This window comes from Dysidea avara, chromosome 9, assembly GCF_963678975.1.
Source record: "Dysidea avara chromosome 9, odDysAvar1.4, whole genome shotgun sequence".
NCBI classification, from domain to species: domain Eukaryota; kingdom Metazoa; phylum Porifera; class Demospongiae; order Dictyoceratida; family Dysideidae; genus Dysidea; species Dysidea avara.
In genome coordinates this window covers 20,035,404-20,045,677 of record NC_089280.1, presented here as the reverse complement: position 1 = coordinate 20,045,677, position 10,274 = coordinate 20,035,404, and the positions used below count along the sequence as shown (strand labels likewise).

Genomic DNA, 10,274 nt, shown 5'->3' with positions numbered 1-10,274 from the left:
CCACAGTAGGTTTGCTTGTGCTGACTCTTAGTACCTGAGTAGCGCACAGGTGTCCCAGTGCTGGTTCACTGGGTAGGCTTGACCATGCATGCTTTCGTATAGTACAGTGTGTGTTGAATGTGACCTTGCACATATTGTGGCACTTACGGTATCCACAGTTTGTGTACATACATAGGGCTTCATCATCTTAATTTTTATTTTATTTTCATTGCTTTACAGATACACATGGGAATTACAAAGATAGTCAAGATAGGACAGTATAATTGAAAACTTATCTGAAAAGTTCCATTGTACTTGTTAGCTATTGACCATTTCATCTATATGAACTAGTTAGTACATAATCAAAATCTTGCTACATCTCATACTCAAGTACGTATCTGTCAAAGTTAGTACAAAGTGGATGTGACACATCCTCCACTACTGTTTCTTAGTGACCCATGTTCATTGTAATATGTTCTGACAAGTCATTTAAATTCCTGTACATGTCCTGTTATTATAGCAACCATGATTTCCTGTCTATTGATGTAGAAAAATATAGCAGTATAGCCGGTTACAGAAATGGCAAAAAACTGTGTGCATGAGCTTTCACATAAATGTATGGTGAGCCATTCTATACATATCTGAATGAAACAACAGTATATACCCAAGGCTATTCTATATGCCCTACCAGCTATAATAGGCAGTGTCATATATTTCAACAACTTGGATTTTTCATAGTATATCTATACCAAGAGTATAATTATATATAATGGGGAGGACATGTAGCGCAGTTTGACACTCTCCCTCGCCATTATAATACTCTTGGCTATACCAGGATTTACACCGGTCAGCCTTATTTACAACATATGTTAGTTATGATTTGTAAAAGCATGCCAATTGAAAAGGCTATAAGACAGTATGAATCTTTTGTCAGACTGGGTCACATTTTTTAACTATATACTTTGATTATACTTTGTCATTCTATAGTAAATTACAGTAAGACATCCTGCACTACTGATTCTTGGTAACAATAAGATGCTTAGAAGTTCTGAAATATGAAATGATGATATAATTCATTTCCTGTTCTATGTATGCAATAGCTATATGTGATGTAATTCATCGGTCAACCAGTCTGCCACACATGAAACTAAAAACTGTGGCATAAAAATTTGAATGGGGACTTTTTCAATGAGATAGATCACAACCATTAAATCAAATGAAGTTTATCAGGTTGCTGTATGTAAATACTGCATGTTGTGAATTAAGATTCTGATTAGCTACCTCCCGGCTGACTTTAGCAGGTCCTTTTAGGTGACATGTATGTTACAGAGATACGTATATTTATAGGATTACACTAGTAATTCTCTGTCCTAATAACTTTGAATTGCATACATGTTTTCACTAAAAGCTAGGTGGCCGCTAGGTGTACAACACACTTGAGTAAAAATGATGATAAATAAGTGACGTGCATAAGTGTACCCAATATATACATATATATATATATATAGTGCATGAGGTATATTTGCCACTGTTAATGTTAAAGGACAGATAAGTCTTTGGACTTACTGAGGATCATTTCTATCTGGAGCATGCCACTCATTCACATGTTATGTGGTAGTAAAGTATTTTCTCTGTATATGTTTAACCCCTACATGGTAAGTCTGCATGTGGTGACCAAAATATATACTGCTTCCTTCCCTCTGTGAGGAACCTACTGAGTGATGTTAGTGTAGAGTCTATGCATGGTACATATAGTAGGGGATATCCACAGTAACCAGCTTTAGGATACGCACAGTCCCTGCATTGACATGGCAGTAGAAAGGGTCTGGGAAGACAAGCGTGTTGGTGCAGAGCTCCTCGATGGTGACAGGGATTTTTCTGCAATCGCACGAAGGAATGTGACAGTATATACAGTCAAAGTTCAATTAGCAGCTGCATGCATGAACTCAAAGTTGGCTGCCGTTTATAGTCTCTGCTTGGTATACTCTCATTTCATTCAAACATGCAAATTGACTCACCATCATATTTCTACTAATGAAACTCCACACAATTTTGTACCTTTTGAAAATGCCTGTAATTTATATACATCCTTTTGTATGCTTACATAAAACCCGGCTGCTTTGGTGTAAAATGTTGATTAACGTTATTAGGTTGTTCAGTGATGTCCCATTTCATCATACATATTAATTGCATTGCTCCAGGTATCAGTATCAGTCCACCATTCTTTAGTATACTATGGTATGCATCAATCAATTATTGTACTATGCATATGTGAATATAGGGTCGATGTTGCACAGTCATCAATACAGGCAACTAGCCTGTATGTGATATCAAGTACAATTGGTAAATAGGCTATATAGTTACAAGCACTGAACCACTCAGTTATTAATTTTGTATTATTAATTGAAGTGCATGCTCCATGTACTCTGTGATGCTTGCATATTTAATTTCACATGCTATTCATATAACTAAGCATCTTAGGTATGCAACCATCCCTAGCTGTGTTAGTTGAACCCCAGCTCTTCAAATTGAATCTTGTATTATCATGTGATCAGACCATGTATAAGCATGTTATCTTTGTTATGTTAAGTACAGTATCTACATGCAAATATATTTACATATTGTGATAAAAATACATTATTGGTTAAAAACATATTTACAGAGACACATAGTTGGCAGGGAAAATACCAGTTTGTCCATTCACTGTTCCTTCCCACCAATCATCTTGACTGTCTGTGCGAGTAACAATGGCGATCCGTTGACCTTTTCTGAATTGTAAATCACAGGACATCTCTCCATGAAAATTATATAATGCCTTGCAGTAAACTTCTTTATCCCAGTCACCAGATTTAGTGATTGCATGTTTTGTAATTGGGCGTCTTACAATTACAGGAGTTTTTTGAGGTGCACTACCCTTCTTTTTCTGACTTCCTGCAGATGATGCTTGGCAGGATTTTGGAGGACGACTAAATAATGATCTAGACCTTGTGTGAAATATTGGTTTGCTTTCAGTAACTGATGGTGTAGTGAAGCTGTATGACCTAACTTCTTTTGGTAATTGTTTCACCTGGGACGGTTGTGGTGGGCGTGGTGGAGATGATCGTTTCACGGACATGTCATTAACACAGTTTGATGGACTACTTGTTCCATCTTCTTCCACTGATGGTTGTCTAGTGTGTGAGGGCTGGGTTGGTGGTGATGGTGGATGTGAAGGTTTGGATGATATGTCATCATTAGATCCTCTCTTATTGTTTTGTACTTTAGTGTCACTGTTCTGATGTGGTGGTGGTGATGATGTATTTGATTGGACACAACTTGACCTCTTTTTCTTAAATGCATCATGCATGGAATAGTCTACGGCATCCTATAAGAATTATGTGCTAAACTAAATACAATTATCAGAATTATTGTGACATCAACTTACATGTGTTCCCACTCTCACAGCTGCTTTAGTAGCTGATCTTCCTACAGCTGAACCAGGTACAAAAGGAGCACAGACTTTCCACACTGCAGTCTATATTAATGGTACACAAACTTGGTGAATAACTTCAGAACTACTAGCGACCTAGCTTATTACAATATAGCTATAGTATAGTTTTCTGTTGCACTGTTTGATTGCGATACTTGTATATATAACATGGTAAATGGCTTTATTAAACCTTGGGCTTCATATATAGCTACCATTTAACGTATACTCATGCATTTCAAGCCATGCATCAGACGCACTCGTCTGATGCACTGTGTGACCCAGTTACCTGCTCCTGTCGGAGATGTACGTAGCAATGTTCAATGTTTCAATTACAGTACCGACTTTAATTGATTCTTTTAATAGGTACATGCATGACTACAATTAAGCTCACCGGCTTTTGACATCAAATAGCTACTGAGCTACATAGCTATAGGTCAATTAAACAGCCAAAACTTACATGTTGACATCAAAATGCATATATACCGTGCTGGGAGTAGACTATATATATTTGCATGCAGTAAAGGACAACTGGACAAGTGAATTGAGTGATTATAGCTATATAGCTCCATCAGTGCATGGCTGGCCTGCCTGGCGAGAACACGCATTGATGGCATGCAATAGGTAAAAGTTACATACTACGTAGTTAGCTATAGTTAGTTACTTACAAATGTTCCTGCTTTAAGTGCTGCTGATCCTGCTCTTTTACTTGTTCTGTCCGCTATAGACATAATTAAAACAAAAATCATTTCAGAGTTATAGCTACGCTACATGCATTAATTGAAGAATAAAACCGGCCATACCTCTGGTGGGGACTATTCTACGGAACGGAACGGAACGGAACGGAATGATGGACTAAACTGCGGAACGGAATGCTTTCTCAGATTGAAGCTTGCAGCTTACCATTGCTGTACAAGTTATCAGTGGCACTTCCAGCATGTAATCAAACGTACCCCAAGAAAGATAAAACGAATTTAAGGATCGATTGTGGGTTCTTGTTGGTTGTCATTAGTAACGAAATACTAATTGTGGGAATAGCTGACTCAGTGATTTCATCTTCGGATATATCAAGTAGGAAACTTAATGCATGACTTTTTTTTACTAGTATGTGAGTTATTTTTACTTACTTGACTTTAGAATGTACAGTCTGAGGCCCAGCCTTTCTAATCAGCATAAATCAGTATGTGTATAGCTACACTACAAAGGAAACAAGTATGGTGACAAGCTGAATCAACTCAGTCTAAGTAGAATCTAAAGGAATTTTGTGCAGTGTGTGAGGAGCAAACATTCAGATACCTCAAGGAGGCTATATTGTGTGAAGATCAATGATTTATTAACAGAGTAGTGGACTATTGTCAGATATCTCAGCCTGAGTACTGAGTTGAATTCTGGATGGGGTCTATTTTACAGAATGGAGTGCTTTCTGAATCAACTTGCAGCTTGGCTAGCTGCTATCATTGCTGAAATTGCATTTTATCAGTGGAACCTCCAGGAAAATGGAATAGGATAATTATAAAACATTAATTAAGTGATTGTTTAGGTAATCATGACTTTATTCAGTCTAATAAACAGAATATATGGTTGATTGAGTGAGGTATCACTTTCAGAATGTTCAGACGACCAGTGATGAGATGCATGGATTCATCGAATTTTTGTTGTGGTTGGAGACATTAAATATCCAAAAGCAAACTGACTGTATAATATTAATTCACTTTCTTTATATTTTCTCAATTTTGAGCCTGTATACAAATAATTGAATTTTCCTTGTCAATAGAAATCCTAGAATAAGATGGGAGAGAAATTTATCTTTGTTTACCTATACTGTACAACCAAGAGTTCGTAATACTGATTTGTATGGGGGAGAGTGTCTAACTCTCAGTGTGGCCTGTACAAACACCCTGTGTAAAGTTCACCTTTCATCAAATCAACACCTTTACTGGGGGATAGAAAACTGTTGATTAGAGTTGCTGAAGAAGGTAAAGCCTTTGTTCTGAAATAAGGCCAAGGTGTTACTTTAAGCAGGGTGTTTGGTGAATGCATTCAAGTTAGACACTCCCCACCTTATTATGAACTCTTGGTACAACTTCAAAGGAAATGAAGAAAGCATACAGATGAATCAATAAAATCACTACAGTAAGGTGAATTACAGACTAGTGAGATCTTGGTTAATTAATGACAGCGGTTGGAGATTAAGTGTGGTAGCTTCTTGCTCTTGAATATGTTGCAAAGTGGAAGTACAAATCAAAATGGGATATCAATTTCATTATGAAAAATTTGTATACATAAATAATCTAGCATTACTATTTCATTTGTCCTCCACTTAAACATGCTACAACAGTACTAGTGTCAGTAAATTGGTAGTGAGTCTACCTTGAAATCTCAACTCTAGAGTAGATCCAACACAGGACAGCCCGCACTGTAACAAATACATGTGATCCCATTGTAATTTCATGGACCAGCTGGACTGGGAATCACTTGAAAATAGAGAAACAAATTTAACCTGTTTTGTTTGAAGTGAAGCATGTGAAATGTTACACTTAAGAAATCCTAGGATTCTTAGGTGGTATGTAATTAATGTAAGTGTTCCATTTCAGGTCTGACTAGATACATTGAAATTACACACACATCCTGGTCCAAATCACGTTTGCCTGGTGGCTACAGGCATGGTTTCACATGCGGCTTATAATAGAGATTTGGCTGATCTTGGAGTTTTGACATTTAGCCTGATTCAAGGCTAGCAGTCAGACACATCCTTGAATTGTGCAACAGATAAAATCAGCTCACTATTGAATACGGCATTAGTCCACTGCACCAGCTGTTAATATATAAATAACTCCATGCATACACTTCAGTGATGTTTGCAGAATATACCCTCCTTGCGGTCTGCCAAAATATTTGCTCCTCACACACTGCACAAAATTCTTCAAGTTTTAATTCAGCTGGCTCTTTCCTGTTACCAGTATCTTCCTGCTTGCTTTATTTATACACTGACTTATGACTTGAAAGACCGGCCCAGACTGTTTTCTAAAGTCTAAATAAGAAAAACAGCTCACATAAAGTTCCCTTCCGTATGGATGAACATCACTGATACAGTTCATCCCACAATAATACTTCGTTACTAATGACAACCAACAAAAACCCACAATCGATCCGTTAATTATTTTTATCTTATGTTTAACCACCCACTGGAGATGCCACTGCTAACTTATAAGGGAAGTTTCAGCAATGGTAAGTTGCAAGCTTCAGTTTGAGAAAGCGTTCCGTTCCGTGGTTTAGTCCATCATTCCGTTCCGTTCCGTTCCGTTCCGTTCCGTTCCGTAGAATAGTCCCCACCCATACCTCTAGCACTGGCGTCCGTCATTCTCTGTTAGCTATACCAAACTACAAGACTGGCTACGAAATAGACAAGCAGTTATACGTAACAGCCTTATTGCCAGCTATTTATATCAGTATTCGGCGGCTTTGGAGACAATCAGGTGAGTCAGCTAAAAATGATGTAACGCTAACAGGCTACCTATAAAAATATTTCCGGAGAAGCAGGCTACTAATTTCCTGTCTTGCAATTATTTTTTAAAAGTTAGTCTAGTACAGTACCTTATACACTGATAGCTATAGAACTAATTGTTTCAGTGGCCATGATGTCACTTCTAGCCAACTTTAACTAACCTCTTAAATTACTATATTAGCAATAGCTAGCTATATACTCTAACGTTAACGCAGCCGAGTGCAGCCATTTCCACAGTCAAGCTTAACAGTAAACTGTACGTAAGTTGTGTAACTGGCTTATTATAGGTGCATGCCAAGTGTATAGCTTTAATTTTTTGCATGTAATTATAACATAATATAAGTGCAGCTATTGAGCTATAATATCTGTAAGCTTAAATTAAACCTAACAGGCTACAGACATGCAAAATGGTTTAAAGTAACTATGGCTAACTTCGGAATTATCAGACATTGAGAAATGTATATATATATATATATATATAGTTATAATTATAGCTAACTGTTTTTTTTTGCCGGTTAATTGTTTTACAACTTTTCATATCCACCCCATGTGTCGATTCATAATATCACGTAGTTGTAGCTTTGTATAGAGCCACAATGACTGATTACACATATTTTAGTGTTGGCTCGTGCATGATGGTGGGCTGATTTACATCCTGTATTAACTCAGACACCATAGTGGTGATTTCCCTTATTCCTGGTTTGTTCACATGTATCTGGTTTGTAGCATTATAGTAAATATTTAAACAGTTATAATGTTGTAATGTTGAAATCATTGGACGCATGGCTCTGTGGTTAAAGTTCAAATCTATAGCCCTCTGTGTGTGTGTGTGTGTGTGTGTGTGTGTGTGTGTGTGTGTGTGTGTGTGTGTGTGTGTGTGTGTGTGTGTGGTGGATGTGAGTGTTAAATGTGTATATAGCTCACTGTGTGACATAACAAGTTTCCCAAAAACACTGCAGGAAGAATACTCATTGTTTCCCATTTCCCGCCTGCATGCAGATTCTCTTCCCGCATGGTCATTCAATTATTGCTCAGTGTCAACTGAACATTTTATTCATTATTAATTTATCCTGTGATTGCATAGTAGTTGGCATTCAGAAAGCTCATTAGCTAGCTTTTCACTGTTCAGGTTCTTAGTTTAAATATTTCTACTGTATTCTTACCTGTAAGTTAGATATGAGTTTCAAAAATTAGTGGAAATATCTATAATGAATAATGGATAATGAACTTCCCACCTGCATGTATTTTTGAGGTCAATGAAATGGGAAACAAGGAATTCTCTTGGAGTGGCCAATATCTATAGTTTGTGTACAGGGTTTTATCATCTTAAGGACTAGCAGCTAGGGAATGCTAAATTGCCATCTCTTCTATTATACTTGTTATATAGCTAGCTGTTGACCATTTTCGTGATATTGCTAGCTATCCTATGGTAAACTGAGACTTAAAATCTTACTACACCTCATACTAAACTATCTGTAAAAGTTAATACATAGTGGGTGTGACACATCCTGTTTCTCAGTGAAAATATTAAGTTATTCAGAAACCCATAGGATGTCGTGATGATGATGATATGTACAATTCATTTCCTGTCCTATTGTTATAGCAACCACAATAGACAATATGAAAAAATTAACTGCTGCTCCTAGCAAATTTTTTACATTATTTGTAGGTGTCAATGTCTAAAGTCAAGTTTTAAAAGGATAGCATATATAAGTCATGAGATATCACACTTTGAAGTTGTAATTTTCCCATACATTGTCAACGAGAGGGGCAACAGTTGCCCCTTCTGGGCAATCACATAAATCGTGGGATTCAAAAATTAAGACTTATATACACTATTCATTTAAAACTTGGAGAGATTATTGTTGACATTCGCACCTACAAATTATGTAACAATAGAGATATAATTTTTTTGATTTTTTGGTTTTTGGATACGTTGAAATCCCTCATTTCCCAGAAGGGGCAACTGTTGCCCCCCTCACATGGATATGTATGGGAAAACAAGATGTCATATCTTATGACACATATATGCTATTCTTTTAAAATTTGGAGAAGTTACTTTAGATATTGTCACCTATATGTTACTAGGAGTAACAGTTATTGTCATACATTATATAAAGCCTTATTATGAAATTTGTCTATTTCCTGTATATTGAGCTTATTAGTATGTAGAAAATATTATAACAATAAAACTGATTTCAGAAATTGCAAAAAAAATTGTTCGTGTGAGCTTTCACAGAAATGTATGGCTACATAATTTATATGAATTATGAAACGATAGCACTCAAGGCTATTCTATATGCTTCAAAGTCTCCAGCTATCAGATTAATATGCAGTGTCACATATTTTCAACAACGTGGATTTTTCGTAGTAGCTATAGCCACTATATCATGGGAAGGATATACACTGGTCAGCCTTATTTACAACATACGTTAGTTATGATTTGTTGAAAAGGCTATAAGACTGCATGAATGTTTTGTCAGACCAGGTCACATTTGTTAGCTATTATGATTATACTGTACTTTATAGAGTAAATTATAGTAAGACATCTTATAATGATTCTTCCATGGTAACAATAAGATGCTCAGAACTCCTGAAGTATGACATGGTGACACAATTCATTTCCTGTCCTATTATCAGAACAACCATATACAGGCATATTCAAAAAGTGTGTGGAATTTTCATTAGTAGAATTGATGGTGTGTCAATTTGCATGTCTGACTGAATACCATGCAGATACTAACCAACATGAGGTCATGTATGCAGCTGCTAATTGAATTTTGACTGTACTGTTGCATTTCTTTTCATGCGTGCAATTGCAGAAAAATTCCCGTACCATTGAGGAGCTCTCCACCAACATGTTTTTGTCTTCCCAGACCCTTTCTACTACCATGCAGGACAGGTCCAGGGACTATGTATTCTAGTCATGGGGAAACCCTTGCTATACCATGTCCATGTAGCGGTTCTACACCAACTTCACTCAGTAGGTTCCTTCCTATAGAGAGCAGGAGACAGTATATATTTTTGGTCGCCACATGCAGACTTATCATATAGGGCTCAACATACATGGAGAAAATACTCTATTGTCACATAGCATGTGAATGAGTAATACCACCAGTGTTGGGCAAGTTACTTTGTAAAAGTAACTAGTTACATATTACATATTACTTGCAACTGAACTATTTAGTTACAGTTACATATTACCCATAAAATAAAGTAACTGTAATAATATTACATATTATATTACTTTGTGTCTACAGCCTTAAGCTGTCACGTGTGAGACTACCACTTTATCACGTGACATGATTGCGTTGTTGGACAATG

General features: G+C 36.6%; 1 protein-coding gene and 1 long non-coding RNA gene across 3 annotated transcripts; one reads left to right on the top strand and one right to left on the bottom strand.

Annotated features, from left to right (window-relative positions):
• Positions 1–2,532: 2,532 nt before the first annotated feature.
• On the bottom strand, positions 2,533–6,916 carry LOC136267338 (uncharacterized). Of its 2 annotated transcripts, none has more exons than XM_066062442.1 (4): positions 6,785–6,916; positions 4,114–4,248; positions 3,404–3,493; positions 2,533–3,343 (listed from the first exon to the last, which is right to left on the bottom strand). In XM_066062442.1, the coding sequence occupies exons 2-4, from the start codon at positions 4,192–4,194 to the stop codon at positions 2,636–2,638; spliced, it is 879 nt and encodes a 292-aa protein (XP_065918514.1). In that variant the 5' UTR covers positions 4,195–4,248; positions 6,785–6,916; the 3' UTR covers positions 2,533–2,635. The 2 variants fall into 2 exon arrangements, with proteins under 2 accessions (XP_065918514.1, XP_065918515.1); XM_066062443.1 differs by having other exon boundaries at positions 4,114–4,166.
• On the top strand, positions 4,254–5,222 carry LOC136267339 (uncharacterized). Its single transcript, XR_010706651.1, has 2 exons — positions 4,254–4,516; positions 4,583–5,222. It is a non-coding gene; the product is annotated as an uncharacterized lncRNA (long non-coding RNA).
• Positions 6,917–10,274: the final 3,358 nt, after the last annotated feature.